At 41.3% G+C, this 16,921-nt stretch overlaps 1 protein-coding gene and 1 long non-coding RNA gene across 4 annotated transcripts; one reads left to right on the top strand and one right to left on the bottom strand.

Moving 5' to 3' along the window:
• The first annotated feature begins 66 nt into the window (after positions 1-66).
• Positions 67-10,343, top strand: LOC310894451. The gene is made up of 2 exons (XR_014579914.1): positions 67-376; positions 803-10,343. It is a non-coding gene; the product is annotated as an uncharacterized lncRNA (long non-coding RNA).
• Positions 7,282-16,819, bottom strand: LOC310894448 (biogenesis of lysosome-related organelles complex 1 subunit 4-like). 3 transcript variants are annotated; one of them, XR_014579911.1, is made up of 6 exons: positions 16,503-16,819; positions 16,239-16,310; positions 15,074-15,175; positions 14,207-14,341; positions 12,329-12,425; positions 7,282-10,780 (listed from the first exon to the last, which is right to left on the bottom strand). XR_014579911.1 is itself a non-coding variant. In XM_083824530.1 (5 exons), exons 1-5 carry the CDS (start codon positions 16,746-16,748, stop codon positions 10,685-10,687), a joined length of 651 nt encoding a protein of 216 aa, XP_083680656.1. In that variant the 5' UTR covers positions 16,749-16,790; the 3' UTR covers positions 9,852-10,684. The 3 variants fall into 3 exon arrangements, 1 of the variants encoding a protein (XP_083680656.1); XR_014579912.1 differs by lacking the exon at positions 12,329-12,425 and having other exon boundaries at positions 7,282-7,460; positions 10,530-10,780; positions 16,503-16,790; XM_083824530.1 differs by lacking the exon at positions 12,329-12,425 and having other exon boundaries at positions 9,852-10,780; positions 16,503-16,790.
• Between the last annotated feature and the right edge of the window lie 102 nt (positions 16,820-16,921).

Here is a 16,921-nt window from a genome sequence, read left to right as displayed (position 1 = left end):
TTTTTTTTCTTAAAAAGATTCTGTTTAGGGTCAGGAGCTGCGTAGCCTCCACAGTAACCATGCAGCTCAAAAACACCATATGGTTTCACATACCGATTTAGTTTAGTAATAGGGACTATTTCCTGATAAGAGTATGCTGTGGAAAAAAAAAATAATCTGCTGACAAATAATTATGCTGGCACAGCAGGCATAACCCACGGGGTTAATTCATACAGCTGATTACTCGTTAAAGTTTTACTAAGTTATTGCATGTAAAGTTAAAATAGACAAGCGACACGGGAGTTTCACTACATTTTATGACTATGAAAAGAACTCTCTGCACTGCTAAAACAATCTGTAGAAGATATTAGTAAGATGCAGCATAGGATTCTTCAGGGTAAGCAGGAATCGTGATGATGGTTTACTTATTTCTGTGAAAAGAGTTGGATGTTCGTATGACTTATTTCATCCGTGCAAGCACACTACAGGCTGTACCACTGATACCTTCATATTACATCTAAATGTCTCACGCTAATCTGACAAATATTAACTATCATTTCAACTGCTGGGTGTGGAGATGTTACTTCGATTTATTTTTTTTTTTTAATTCAGAAGTGCTGCATCTCTCCAAGTAATAAGTCAGTTATGTGCTTCCTACTTCCTTCTTTTCTTCATCACAGAAAAACGTCTGAGGTCAATACTTCCTTTTTTTTTTTTTTTTTTTTTCTCTTTACGATACCTTTCAAAAATTGGAGGTTTTACCTCAAAAAAAAAAAAGGAATAAAATGATTGTTTTTATTTTATTTTCAAATAAAATATATAGCAGGAGCAGATGAGGAAGACATCGTCCCTTCACCAACATATCCCTCTTGAGATTGCTTCACTGGTGATGCTGCAGCACATGCTGAGCGTGTGTCGTTATCTACGAGCTGACCTGATCACTAGGAAGAGATAAGGGGGTGAATGATCACCAGGCAGAGGAGAGCACTGCAGGCTGCAAGGTCAAAGCCATCTTCACAACTGCCTGACACCTCCTGAAGCGGGTGGCAAGCTCGAGCAGAGTGGAGACGTCAGAGACGGTGAACAAGGAAATCTCTTCTGCTCCTCCTGCCATGAGAGCGGCAGTCACTGGCTGAGGAGGGGGAGCTGCAGGAGGAACTAGCAGAGCCCTCTACACAGAGATGTTAAGGGATTTGTTGGATTTGTTTGCAGAAATCAGCAAACTGTGGGCCAGTCTGTGAACCCCAGCCTCTAAAAATGCTCTGTTAAACCTGAAACGCTGCATTATTCTACCCCTAGGATGGACATCAACACTCGGTAATATTCTGTGTCATCCCACAGCCTTGACAAATAGAAGGGAACTCAAATTTGCATAGCTGTGAGTCTCTGATATTTAAAATTTTCGTTTATATCCTCATAATTGGCTGTTATATTTTATGCTGTCCATGTTTTAAGTCTTCATAATATCAAGCTGCATTACACAGCAATGTGCACTCGTGACCCAGATGGCATAAAGATCTCCAAAAGTTAGCACAGTCACCTGCATGTGGTTTTCAGAATATTCTGTGCAATCATAATTTGGGAAAGAGGGTTCCTCCAATCTGGCAAAAATCCAGTGCTACCTACAGGCAAAACTGGCGCTTTTTCTGTCCAGAAAGGATAGAAATCACTGCTTGGACATGAAGTGTTTGAAGAATCAGTACAAAACAAGTGGGGTGACTCATCAGAGGCTAGAAAGCAATGTAAGCCGAGATACAAACAACAAAGAGGAAGTGGGGAGCAGGGCTTTTTAGCAATTTAACATGACCTGTTGAAATTTCCAGACTAAAAATTATTGCTGACCTTATCAGATGGCAATTTGGAGGAAGTACGTACACTAATAACTAAGAATGTAATCAAATCTTTGAAAATAATGGCAGTGATTAAATAAAAGCCACTGCCAGGGAGAATTGCCAACTGTAAGTCAATAATATCCCCATGCCAGTTTCAGGTAGTATCAAACATACTGAAATCTGAGTGGAAATAAATGGGATTTCCCATTTGCTTGATGATATATCTGAACAACCCCAACTGTGTTCTTGTTTAATTAGTGAATGATTCCTTTATACAAAGAAAATAGCATGTTGGCATTGGTATTATCCACTAGTGGGCACTAGGAACTATTTTCCAGAACCAGAAATACCCGGACACAATCAGACACAGGTCCAGCATTCTGGCTCCTATAGCAACACCTCCTAGATGTTTCTGGAAAAGATGCGTAGAAGAAGCATAATCAAAGTGGATTGAGTCATTTTTAATTGTTCCCTCTTTTTGCTAAAAGGAAAAAGTGTGGGGGCACACTTCCCAGAGGTGTGCGCACACATCTCGGGAACACAGACGAGGACCCATCTCCACTGTGGTGTTCAGCCTGAGGATTTCGGGGTGCAAATGATGAAGAAACAGGCGTCCAGCCTGTGCAGGTCCCCAACCGCTTGTAGGCACATTCAGACACAGCAAGGAAGGCCTGAGATGAACCTTTTTACCAGTTCATGCTCTGGTGGGTCCGGCTGATGCAAATGCCAGTCATTGTTAACGCTGTGAATAATTAATTCAGCGCATGAATTGGTACGAGTTAGGTACAATTAGGTGTTTGCACAGATGGGGACAGACATATGATGATGTTGTCATGTGTAAGCCCTGCCAAGATGTGTGTGCCTCTCAGTCTTCTATTAACACAACACCAAGCAGCTTCTCAGCAAGTCAAGCCATGCATACAAAAACCTTGTGAGCAGTACTAAATATAACAAATCTGTTCTCCCCAGAGACTCTGAACAAGGGATCCTAAGGGCCAGCAGTATTCGTATCAATATGAAGACATCACCTGTGAATAACATCATATATGGTGACAAGAACCACAAGTGAGCACTAGAATAATGCACCAGGCTACCAATGAAAATAGAAAAATGCATATTGAGGTAAAAGGAAAATGGGGCAAAAATGATGGTAGAGGGTTTGAAAACATCCTTCCTGTCCCAGTTTTGCCAGACTTTGCTTATGAAACCCAAACTGGCGTTGCCATTTCAACTGAACTGAACGCAGTGATCCAGGCTGTGTGGCAGGTCACAAAAAATCAACTTCAGCACAGCTGGAGGCGTTATTTTTCTTGCAAGGAGAGACGTTCACCTCTGTTTTATAGTTTGGCCACGGTTCTGAAGAAAATGGAAAGAAATGAGCAGAAAAGAGCAACAGCACAAAAAGCAAAGCCATTACTCTTTTCTCGGCACTGTGCTGTTATCGGGTGGCCGCATCCATAAAACCCTCACAGAAAACTGGAGACTCACTGCAGAGTAGTCAGTCACTTTAATATCTTCCTACACATAGCAAGACAAAAGCAGCGCATGATTAATCACCAACAGTCTTAAGGGCTGGATTCAAAGCAAAGGTTTTGGAGACAAAATGTGGGAATACCGTTGTCCAGTGGGGAGTGTGGCACAGGCATTGCCTTTCTCTAGGGTGTTAGCACCAGCCGTGGCTGATGCTCTTCAGGCTCAATCCTTGACCATCTAGATGTCTGTGAGCATGACTGCACACAAATCTCACCAGAGCCAGGCAGTGAAGTGCCCACTTCAGCCCCAGAATATTACAGAATCAGAGAACGGTTGAGTCACCAACTTGAGGAAAACACTCACCACTGTAGTTTTCAACTAGCTCCAGGCAGGAGGAGAAAGATGACATAGCACAACCTCTGTAAGAAACGTCACTTCCCACCTCCGCAGGTGCTTGGTGTCCTTCCCCTGCACAGTGCCACGGAGAAGGACATGGAGGCCTGCTGCTCTGAGGGGAGAGCAGGGGAGAGCTCATCCTCAGGGAGCGGGATACAGAGGGGTTATGGTGCAGAGGCAGAGGAGACGGTGCCCTGAAAGAGCTCTGGCACCACAATTGGTCTGAGGACATTCAGAAGGAAGAGGGTTTCTGTCAGTACTGCAAAGTGTTACCTCTCCCCTCCAAGGCTCATGTGGCCTGCACAGTGCCTGCAAGGTGCTTTATGGGCTTTCTGCTTCATCACTGTACCTCAGGGTAGGTAAAACTGAACTCGTTTTTAGGACTGCTGCTCTGTGACTGGGATAAAAGCCGAGTGTCAGCCCCGGTGAGCACAAACTCACATAGGGATCGGTCGACTAGGCCGGCTCCTGGCCTCCTGTAACAGTACATCCGTATGTATACGCACAGAGCCACAACAAACGCGCAGTCAGCACTCACAGCCAGCCCACTGACTTCGCAGCATCTGTGCTTTTGCCTCCTTGTCTTGGTTTTGCCACCTACTCCTTTTCGTATCAGATCCACTTACACAGTAACCTTTGTTTTGGCAAAACCGTCATTCTACCAACTGGAATCACCTGCTTAACGTCCATATATTTAGCTGTTACATTAAAATACCCTTGTATTCGAACCGCTTTATGAGTCAGAAAGCCAATTTGAGCAGTTACTCATGAATGAGATCATGCAATTATGATAGGTCCTGAAAACATCGGTTTAAATGTTCAGAAGCAGATAAGAAAGCACATCCAATACTGGGCAGAGGTAGAGGAGAAACAAACAACAGAGCAGAGAATGTTATTGTGGTAGTGTTTAAACCTTTGATTTGCTTGTGCCTCAAATTACATGGACAGCGCTGGTTTACTTATCTCAAAAGGATAGAGCAGAAGTGGAAAAAAAGATCAGAGACAGGCAACAAAGGGCGTGGAAGCTCCATACGCAAACCCAGCAAGCTAGGCCTCTTCAGCTGGGGAAGAGGTCATGCAAAGGGAAGTTAGACATTTATGAGATGATCAACACAGATGGGTACTAATTGTTCATTGTGTCCTCCAATACAAAGATTAGAGGATATTAAAGGAAGCGTTCAGAAAAATAATAATATAGGATTTACCATATTAAATATAATTAATTATATTTAATATTTTATCTTTAATATAAATTTTTTAACTATTAGATTTTATTAATTGCCATATTATGAGTATCTACTACTCTCAGTGAAAAAAAAGTGTTTTCTTATGTTCAGACAGAATTTCATTTGTTTTTATTTTGTTCCCATTGCATCTTGCCCTACCAGTGGACACTGCTGAAGTGTCTCTCTTTTTCACTCCCTCGCATCTGGTATTTATATACAATGATAAGGTCCCCCCGATCCTTCTGTTCCCCAGACTGAACAGTCCCAGCTCCCTCAGGCTCTCCTCATGAAATGCTCCAAAATCTTTCTGGTCCTGCACTGGACTCACTTCAGTATATCCTCATCATTTTTGTACTGGGGAGCCCAGTAAAAACTTACCATGAGGCAAAGAAGGCACTGAGTACCTTGTCCTGTCCTGTGTCCCACGTCACCAGGTCTCTGCTTCATTCGGCAGTAGACCCACGCTCTCCCCAGTCTTCCCTGTGCTGTTGATGCACCCGTAGAGTCCCTTCTTGCTACCCTTCACATCCCTTGCAGATTCATGTTCAGGCCAGTGCTGGCAGTGACGGTTCCACGGTGCCAGTGCCGGAGCGGTACGGACTGACTGGGTCACCATTTAGCCCTGCTTTCCCTCACCTCCATCTGTTGCTGACACTCCTTCCTTCCCATAATTTCGTCCAACTCACTGAGCAGGGCGCTCACCATCACCTCACCGCTTCGTGCAAAGAGCTTGCAGCTGCTCTGCGCACCCACTGCGCGCTAACCACATCCCAGATGATTTTCCTGAGGCAACCCTTCCCTGGCATGCCTGCCATGTGCTCCCCGTCCCTTGGCTGCAGAAACACAGCTAAACCCAGGAAAAGTCAGGCTAATAAATCCCGGAGGAAAACACGACACAAGATAGTTGTTTCATGACACTGTTTAGAGCATTTTTTAAATCGTTTTTCCTGCTGCTACCTCCCCTCCCCAAAGAGCTCATGCTGCTGTGGGACTGGCAGCAACGGGCCCTGAGGAAAAAAAAAAAGAAAAAAAAAGAAAAAAAAAGGTAATAAAGCTCCTAAACTGCAAACAAGTAGCAAAACCACGTGTGTATTTCAGGTCCGCTCTGGATTTTCATTTGCACTTCCCCAGCTCAGGGACCTTGCCCTCGGCTGTTTATGCTTTCGGACGCTCTGGCCCACAGCTTTACCTCTTGGCATTTGCCTGGGCTGCGCTACTCAGTACGCTGTTTTCTGCTTCGTCCACTTCTACAGAACGGTCTTACCATTCTATTTTTTTTTCTTGTTTTCATATGAATCAGGCTGAACTAGCTTTTCTGCCAGTTTGCAGCTCTCTGCAAACCTTTCACGTGGACTCATGTTCAGAGAAACATTTCAGGTGCACATCAGTTGTTGCGCGCTCTGATACAGTCACAGTATTGTGGGGATTTTGGCTACTACTTTTTTTCTTCTTTTTCTTATACTTTTCTTATCCCCTCCTTTCCCCTCCCTTCCCCTTTTCTTTTTTCTTCATTTATATATCCTATTTTCCATATATCCTTTTTACAAAGATAGTATTCAAGCTCCTGTATACATAACATGTTTCACTGAAGACACGATTATTTATGTCATTTTAATGTCTTTTTATTCTATAAAATAATCCATTAAATGATGTACAGCCAGTATTAAAGTTGACCAAAATTAAAAGATGTTTTTAGTCTTTAATGTGAATTTTAGACAGGATACTATGGTTTTCCTATGTATCCATTCATCTTCTATAGAGACATTATTTCAGTTTTTCAAACTGTAGCACTGTGGTTTTTTGTTGTTGTTTTATGTTTTGTTTTGTTTTTTCCATTTCTTCTTCTGTGCTTGTTAGCTGGCAATTTTAATACATTGATCATAATGCATAATTTGAATACTACTTATACTCTTTGTATTGCAAAACCATAAAAATGACTAACATTAAAAGTTTTGAGGAGCTCCCCTCAAGCGGGAAGGTAAAGAAAACGCCGTACCTCTCCGAGGCGGGCTGGGTGCTGCAGCACTGCCCGGAGGCTGTACTAACGAACACCCATCAGCTTAGAGCCGAACCAGCAGCGCGGCGCTGCGCACTCAGATACCTGTCACAGCAGAGCCCGCCACATTCAATGAACTCCTCCATCCCCTCTGCGCTTCTACAAGCCTGTGGGTCCCTGCAGCCGAAGACCTCTCGTTCCTGATGATTTAGCTGCAGTGGCTAGAGAGATTACCGACCCAAGCCACGGAAGCACCAGCCTCTTTGACCGTAGCCAAACCCAACGGGGATCTTGGTTTTTCAAGGCAGGGTACGTGGGAAATTCTTGGTAGCAGTTCCAAGACTAGATTTTTTTCTCTTCCACAAAGAATGAGAAAGTATAAAAGTCTCACAATTTATTTATTTTTCTTGTAAGGTAAACTGGAGACATTTACAAAATTTCAGACGTAAAGTTCTCTTCATAGACGTAGATGCAAGTTATCTTCTTTCTAATTCTGGATGGTGTTTTCACACAGGATCACCCTCTGAATCTCAGGATCTGAGCATTTGGATACAGTTCCTGTGCATGACAGAATCCAAATTAAACTTCCTACTAATTTCTTACTGTTGTAGGTAAAACTACTTAAGCTTGAAGGTTATTGTCAGCAGAAGCCATGAACTGCTATCAGTTTTGATAACATCAGTGTAATCCAATGCATCTTTAAATTCAATTTATTAATTGTTCAGATAAATCATCAAATCTGTTTCTTTTCATGGCAGTAATGTGCATCCTTCTATAATTTCCCTAGACTTTATAGCACCTGCAGTGGCGTTGCTCAAGTGTGGAACAAAATGTGTATGTCCAAAGATAATGAATTACCAGTGTCAGTCTTTATCTGCCTTCTTCAGGCACAGTTTATCATGTAAGTAAATATTTAGTTAAGGCAGATTGTGTTGATTTTTGTCCAAGAGCTATGAGAAATGCGGAGCTCTGACATTCAACCCATCCTGTGTATCTTGTGAATGCAGCTTTTATTATATCTGAACTGCCTCTTACAGCATGCAGATATACGTTAACAAGCCACCGCACTACTTTCAAATAGAAACCCAAAACATACCTAACTATAAAGATATAAAAACGTTTAGCATTCTCTCTTCTGGAACAGCTTAATGTTTTGTGTTAGGGAAGAAAAGTAAGATTTGTGTGTAGACTATTCTGTTGCTATTTAACATCAGCTTGTTTCATACACTTGATAACCAACTTTTAGCAACTCAGCTCATTAAACTTGTTGCTTTTCATCAGTGCTATATGAAGAACTCTTCATGTTACAAATAGGTAACATATTGCCATTGTTATGGGCTTCATATCTTGAAACCCAAGCAACAGGAGAAAGATAAACAGTGTACAGAAAATTATAAATATCAAGCTTAATTCATAACATAGCTAATACTGGTTTCACACTAATACAAGGTAACAATGGCAGACAGAACAAAGGATTTGCAACTATAAACTTTCTTTACTGAGTGTGAGCTCTTGGGATTTTTTTTACATTATTTCTGCGTGATGAGAATTACCACGAACAGAGACAGGCAAGGTAGTACACATCAGCCCACTCAATACCAGAGTGAACATATGGATCTTGTTAGTATTATAAGAATGCATCGATTTAATAAACTTTCTAATACTATGTCCTCAGATCAGCTGTGACCTTTTTATTCTCTACTATATAAAAAAGCCACAGTTTATGTATCATCAATACTTTTATAGAATCACAGAATGGTTTGTGTTGGAAGGGACCTTAAAGACCACACAGTTCTAACCCCCCTGCCATAGGCAGGGACACCTCCCACCAGGCCAGGTTGCCCAGGGCCTCATCCAACCTGGGAGCATTGTATGTTATGGCATTTCTTTAATGAATCTTCGATGCTCTGTCCATTATTGTCAGGATTAGAAATAGTCTGGAGCATTTACAACATACAACTATATGAATCATAGGAATTGCATTTGTTTATGGCATTCTTTGAAAATAAGTTATGTTTTCCATGGAACTGTTTTACCATAAAAGCCCACTTCGGAAGATGTGAGTTTTTCCTCCTTACAATTGTCAATGAATTCATTCAGCTCCATTCACTAATGGGAAAAGTTATTTGAGCAGTTGATCCGTTAGTTAGAAAGCTGTTCTAAAATTAAGGGCTTTTGTACCGTCAGTATCAGTGTGCTTAAGAGTATTTGGTGTGCTTAAGAATATTTGACTGTAGCCTTATGTTGTTACACTAAGTTATAGACATGCCATTTCATTAGATTTCACTGAGAAGGGCTAATAAGCCTTTATTATTCTGACATAAATGGAAAGGTACCCTGCCTTTTGGGAATACAACTGTTGCCACAGCAGAACATCTAGAGTGAAATGCTTAGGTACTGACGAAAGTAAGGAGTGTGTGAGAGTGTGTGGTGGTTCTCTTCACAGAAATACGTCTGCTCTTTCCTGTGTGTTTCCATGTAAGTGCATGTTCTAGACTCCATGTTGAAGTTCATGTATTGGTTTTATATTAAAACTGTTTTTAGATCCTAATGATTTTGACTTTGTTCACTATCTTTAACACTTCTACTAAATGGCACCTCAGATATTCTGTTTAGAACCTGGTACCCTGCTGTTGCTGGGACACAAGACCACATGGTTTTGAAAACAGTACCTATTATCACATCTAGGTATCTTTTTCTTTGCTTGCAACATAAAACCGATAGGCATTACGTTGTTTCCCTCACGCATTCCTTATTCTTCTGAAAGGTGAATTTTGGGTACTTGCAGTGAGTTACACTGGCAATAGAACAGTGGTGGTTTTTAAGAATATAACAAGTAATAATTAACAACTACTAGATATTACAGGGGGCTGTCAGCAAAATTGTTCTCAGAAATAACTGTGCAGTTCAATACCCTCACGTGTGATGCAAGAATACAGCAGGTGTTATATAGCCATTAGTTTATTGACATTTTACTCCCACTCCAGTCAGCACAAGCAGCCCCAGTCACTGCACAGAGGTTTGAAAGGGAGAAGTGCAAGGTCAGGTCAGGTGTCCTACAGAGGCTCAGCCCAGGGATGGCTCTGCCTCAGTTTACATGCTTTTCTTTTTGACAGCAGATTATATATGTCATGCCCACCTGGTTCCACATCAAACACCACAATGCTGCGGTAATTAGAAGGTATGGCCACAGTGACCTGTTGGACATCAGAAAGGGCAGGACGTTGTGTTGTGAACCGGGACAGGATCGCACGCGCCAAGCCACGTCCTTGACTCCTCACCAATCTTCTGAGTCCTCCCCTTGCCACCTGCACATCCTGATGTGGTGTGCTTGTCTACACACAGTGCAGGGACCAAGTTCCAAAACTTACAGTGATTTTATGCATAGAGCTTTTCTTTCACCTCAGTCAGTATATTAAAAAAAAAAAAGACATCCTTGAGGTACAGCTATTTACATTTGCAGCAGCACAGATATTGAAGTGTTAAAAGATATATAATATAAAAGTATGTTTCCTATTATTTCCCTAAAAAAAAACACAAACCTGCTGCAGAAGTTCATTCCCCAGTATAATCTGAGAATGTATACTTAGGAAGACTTTTCAAATAATATTCACAAACAAAGATTACCTGAAAACACTGCCTGAAGGAAGACAATGAGAATCGGAATGGCAATATGCCATTAATAACGCTCAGAAATGCAGCTGTTTTGAGGTTAGCATTTCTTTTGTTCACTTGGCTTTCTCTATTCTGGCTGATCGATTCCAATCCCAAAACAAAAATTGTCAATAAGGTGCTTCATTAAGACATGGAAAATAGTCTTCAGTCTTGAAGAGGACTGGAGGTTCATAGGGGGTCTGTTGTCGCGAGGAAGATGATTTCTGCAAATTAGATAGAAGTTTATTTTTTGCCTCCTTAAAAACCCAAGTTTCAGAACAAAACCTACAAAGCTAAAATGCAAAGCAAAAGGAGTTTTAATGGCACATCCCCTTCCTCAGGTGAACTTTAAACCGCAGCTCAGATGGGTCTAGCATATTCTTTATGTTACTGAAGAAAACTGGCTTTGGCTTTTGCCATTCGATCACCTGAACAGACTCAGTCTTGGAAAAGTGTAAATACGCCAGCTTTGCAGGAGACAAACACATGAGGGTCAAGTCATTGTAATCTTTGTCCGCCCAAACCCACAAACCTGTACCTTTCCTCCTCCAGCCTTCTGAGTTCTCCTCAGCCACTCCCTTTGCGTTAACCCTAGCCTGTGTTCTCATTTACTTAGTTAAAAAAGTCTTTACTTAGAAACAAAGCCAGCAGATGTTTCTTTCAAGGTCGCTGCTCCTTCTGAGCTTCTTCATCAAGCATATATGTTAGAATATATGTACTATGACATACTGCTAAAATAATACAGTAGTAAATTTGGAGTTTTTTCAGAAGTGTATACATTCCTTCTAAATATTATTTGTACATTGTTTTGCTACACCAAATGTCTCCCGTAAGTAGAAAACAGCAGGGACCACTACTGACTAACACGTCAGCATTCCTGCACTTAAATAATAAATAATATTGCACTGCAACACAGAGCCATTGTATGATTTCAGTATGTGCTCTTAAACAGAAGGCTTGAAGTCAAGATTTCATTCATTAAAAATTCCTATGAACTCATGAAGAGTTTTTCATTAACTGTTTTGCAGAGCTCTCAGTCGGTTTGTCTGCAGAGTTCTGAAGGCACTTTTTTGCCTGTCTGAAGTGGGGAAATTAGAAAATCTTCACCAATAATAAAGTGAAAAGCAAACCAGTAGTATACCTGGACTTTGGGATGCACCAAATGAGGATGTAACTAAGTGTACCCATGAAACAGTTAACTGGATTTTATCCACTATTCAGTTAAAGTGTATACTTGTACTCAATATGAAAACATTACCTATTATCCTGTTTATATGCAAATCAATTAACAAGAAGTTTGTATTTTATAAATCATTGATTTAGGGTATTTAAATTATATTTGTCTATAACTTTATGATGTCACTAATTTCTCTGTAACAAGCTTTGTTTTGCCATTCATACAGCAATAGCATATACGGAAAAAAATATATATATATAAACCAAGGTTAAAGCTATGAATAGGAGATATTATCAAAGTTTTCTATATCAGAAACTTTGCCAAATGTAAAAACAATCTTTGAAATCAAACTTCCCTTTTAAAATAACATTTCCTATCCTGTACTGGTCTACAAGAAAACACCTTGTAAGCAAGAAAAACTAGCGTCACAGGTGTTCTGCAGCTCACGACTCTGATTTAAGATGGACTGTATTTGCATGTGTGCAGGGAGGGGCTAATTTAAATCTGGTGAAGAAACTCACAGGCAGGCACAGTACCCACAGTTGCCTAAGAACACATATACAAATTTTTGCAGCTGCTTAGCAGACATTTTTACCTTTTGAGAGAGTCTACATCCTTACTGATACTAGAAGCCTTAGAGTACTGTACTTTACATTGCCTGGTATTCACAAGGGAAGAACTTGGGGCAAAATCTGAAAGTGAGATTACAAATACACAGCTTAAGAAATACAAAATATACCCTTTCTGCAAAGAAACAGACATTCAAACGGGAACAGTGTGAGGGCACTTGATCTAATGAAAAATTTTGCAGGAAACTGTGAACTAACAGCTACGGTGAAAATCATGACATCGGTACAGCCTCCTTTTCCAAAGGGCGTGTGTATTGTGTAAGCTAGTTAAACGTCGGGCATGAGGAGAAATCTCTACATGCATTTTCGTTCATGCGGAAATGTGTTTATTAATGAAAATAAATATTCCACTATGTGATACTCAGCTCACTGTGCAACAGTCACCTAGCTTTTATTTACTTTATCAATTAATACCAGTCAGTTCTGAGTGTTGATTATATTCCTATCCATTCCCAAACCACAAAACCATTGGATATGACAGGTTCTGCTTGCTGACTCTTTCAAAGACTCTATCCTATTAATTGTGGAAAAAATTAAGCTGACGAAGCCTTCCTACGTAACAGTAAGCAAACACTATTAGAACTCTCAGACTTCTCGATTGCAGATTTTAATTTTATGGAAAATAATGTTGAATATTTTTCAAGGCTGAAGTTTAAGGCCACTAGGCTCCTAGCTACAACTGCCATAGTTTTTGTTTCTGTAATTGGCCTATAAATAGCAGCTTTGAGTGTTGCTTTTTTTTTTTTAAGGGGGTGGGGGGGCTGTTTTTCTAAAAGAAGGAAAAAAGCAACATCACCCTGAACTTACACACACACACACAAAAAATGGAAGAAATTGAAGTTAATTAACTTGAAGATTACATAGAAAATAGCAGTGAAAAATAGTTTTCCTGAACCAAGTCTTAACCAGACAATATGTATTCTTTTTAGATCTATTTTTCTCTGCTACCACGCAGTTACAATATGCAGGAACACAAATACTTGAACAGTCACAAACACCTTCCTCTCCCCCTCCGCAAACCTACTTTATTTCAGCATTCTCCCCAGCGTTATGAGATGGAGACCTGACCTAGTACAGCAATACTGGGTGCTGACAAAACGCAAGGAGGAGCACTTGCGTGTGGTGTATTAGCAGGTGATGCAAAGAAGCATCAGGTATTCATACGAGGGCCAGAAGATTATTTTTTTTAATCCAAAAGTTATTTTAAAACCAGTGCACAGTGTCAGTTTTTAAGACTGGATATGGCATCTCCTTGAAACATACTAGAGAAAGCACTTCAAGTCATCTGAAGAGGAAAAACAGTCCACACATAGTCATGAGGAAAGGTAGAGAAAATCACACCCCTTTTACCGAGTTTTAAGAAGGTGGTAACACAATTACTGAACTGCGTAGATTGTATATAAATAGAACCTTTATTTTAAAAAATATTGTGTAGCACATTTTTTGCTTCCTTTTTTTTTAATATAATATTTTGTCAGTGATTATATTAATGCAGTATACTCCTCTAACAGTCTGTACACGCTCTTCCTAGTTGCTTTCCATACTATCAGATATGCTTTAATAAAGGCTTGTTCATTCTTTACTTGTTTTGTGCCCTTCACATTCCCTGCTACACAGACACAAACTAACTTTGGAATGCAACTCAAATCCTTGTAAGAATTTGTGATTTTTGAGTGTGGTGTTTTTTTTTTTAATTAAGTCTGAGAACTTCACAATAGTGTTAATAACTTACGTAAGGTTTACATTTAAATACAGTTATATGTGTAACAAATTTACTGTTATTTTAATAATCCTCTCTGGTGAACAGAACTAAGCTGGACACATGATAACAAAAGCTTACTTACGTTAAGGAAGGATGGCATGCTGATTGTGTGCAAGATTTTCTTGAATGTGCTTGGAAATGCTCCGAGGTCCGTTTCTGCTTTTATGACCCGTTCTTCCATTCCAGCCACACAGTTTCCAATCATCTTCACAAAAGCCTATTTGAAAATAAATAGATAAATAAGCACAACTTTTTCACTAATAGATAGAAACAGGATTTTGTATTACACGACAGCGGTAACAGTACTATTACTAAAATGAGAAGTAAAAACAAAACAAAACAACTCCATACTTTATTTCCTTCCACCTACAAGTCCAATTTATTGGTAAAAAATATTTATGAGACACTCAGCAGCCTGCAAAAATAGGTTAAATCTAACAAAACAGTTATTGTTCCTCTTCCTACTTGTTTTTCACATAAATAATTTAGACTTATTAGGATTTAGATTTTTATCTGCCTTTCTACCCAGAAGTGGGATCAAGAATCTGGATCGCTTAGAATTTTGAAGCTTTACCAGAAATCAATAGCTCCCTCCTTCTTTTAGTCTAAAAATAGCTTTCAAGAGAGTAACCGTGAAAGACGCTATCAAAAACAAAAAGAAGAAAAAGTGGTATTATCGCTTTCTGAAAAGAGGACAGTTGCCTTGCTTCAAGCAGTAGCTTTAGGAACAAAAAGGCATTTTGTTTTAGATTGTCAGCAGTCTCTGGAAATTCCTCATAAATTGTGTTCTCTTCGTCAATGCTGAGGTAAGAGATCCGGATTGGACACGGAAGAGCAAAAGGGATCTGAGTCCACTCCATGTTCACGCACACACACACGATTATAGCGTATCATTGATTCTTCCCCCCTGCTGAGAAGAGAATGCATGTAGAAGATGGCAAGCACATACCTCTAGGTTGTCAATCTTCTTGTATACCTGTCTCATTTCTGTAGCTTTTGCGTAAATTTCAGGTATGCTTTCATTGATGACTTGGGAGGAATCGCTTCTAATCTAAAGATGATTCCAACAGATAATACAGAAAGAGATTAATAGAACAAAATATTAAGTACTAGATTTCATTTCTGAAACTAGAATTGTGTTCCAATTACACAAATTAACACTAATAGATTAAAAATACTCAATCAAAACTAACTAACTAGCTTCTTTGTATAGTTTAGCAAGTACCTTTGAACAAAATTTATTTTGCAGAGGCTAACATTTAATTTTATAGTTGTATTAAAAACAGGCTGCTATAACATTATCAGAACTAAGACATAAGACATAGTGGAGAATCAAATGTATTAAACTGAAGTTCTGACTTCAGTTTTACTACTTGCGCATTTCCTCATCTTTACCGGAAAAAAAAAAAAGCAAGATTTTGTGGCCTGACTTTTATTGATATAATAAAAAACACACTTAGGTTGCCCTTAGATTACTGCTGCAGGACCAAGTGTACTTTGCTTTCAGAGGTGGCCTGTATACCAATGACAGCTTACATGGGCGTTTCATGGAGTTCCCCCTTCTCCTCTCATGAGGACGTGAAAACAAAGCTGTCTTTCTGACAAAATGGTAAGAATGGGTCTGCCCTAAACTCTCATCTAGTTTTGGGAGTCTGGCAATTCCAGCGAGATGCTTTAATCATTAAAACCACGTAGGATGTCTGTACGTATACTAAAGGGTGATGAATATCGTATCATCCTTTTAAATGTCTGTCGCTGTGCTATCCAAAAATGAGATTCCATGTATGTGCATGTACAAACGTATACAAATGCAATTATGCAGCTCTATACCTATATGTGAATATCACTTTGCTCCTACGTGGAGGCTCAGTGGTTTTCATCCATGAATTGTTGACCAGAACGAGTTCTCTCTCCAGCGTATTATCATGGAAGCTCAGTAGTTCTCATCCATGAATTATCGACCAAAACGAGTTTCCTTTTCAGCGTATCATCGTACGGGAACCCGCAGGCCAGGACCAAAGGCCGCTGCCCCCCTCCGCCCCGTTTCACAACGCAACCCCCTACCAAAACACACACCGACTTCGAAACCGGACCGACGCGCCGCTTACACGCACCATGTCCAGCATCCCCACGAACTCATCCACCCTGGTCAGCAGGTCGTCCAGGCTCTTCTCCAGGCTCTCCACCTGCGAAAACACATTTTAAGCGCCGCGGCGGTACGAGAAAAGCGAGCGGGTGGCCGGGCACACGGCTACGTCCCGCCTGGCCCAGAAAGAAACAAAAAAGAGGCGTTGGGACGACGCAACGGGTCGAGCCTCCCCACAGAAATAAATAAATAAATAAATAGAATAAAGACGCTGCGGGTCGCGGCCGCTCACCTGCTCGCTGAAGGCGCTGCGGTCGACGAGCAGGTAGGCGGCGTACGCGGCGGCGGTGGCGCTGAGCGACGCCTCCAGGGCGTCCCCCTCCTCGTCCTCCTGCTCGCCGAGCCCGGAGGCGTTGCTGTGGCTCTGGGAGACGTGCCCGCTGTCCCCGCTGGGGCAGGGCCCGGCCCCGGCCCCGTCGCCGTCCCCCGGTGCGGCCGCCATGCCGCCGCCGCCCGGCCCGTCCGCCGGCGCCGCCATCACGTGAGGGAGGAGGCGCCGCCATCACGTGAGGGCGGGCGCAGGCGCGCTCCCGGGGGGCCGTGCCCGCGCCTGGCGCCGCCCGCCCGCCCTCACCACAGCGGGGGGCGGAGGGTGCCCGCTGGGGGCGAGGCTGCTCCTCGCTCTTGGCTGTGTGCCCTCAGCCACCCGCT

Source organism: Anser anser (assembly GCF_964211835.1).
Source record: "Anser anser genome assembly, chromosome: 2".
Classification (NCBI taxonomy): Eukaryota; Metazoa; Chordata; class Aves; order Anseriformes; family Anatidae; genus Anser; species Anser anser.
This window is presented reverse-complemented; position numbering and strand designations above follow the sequence as displayed.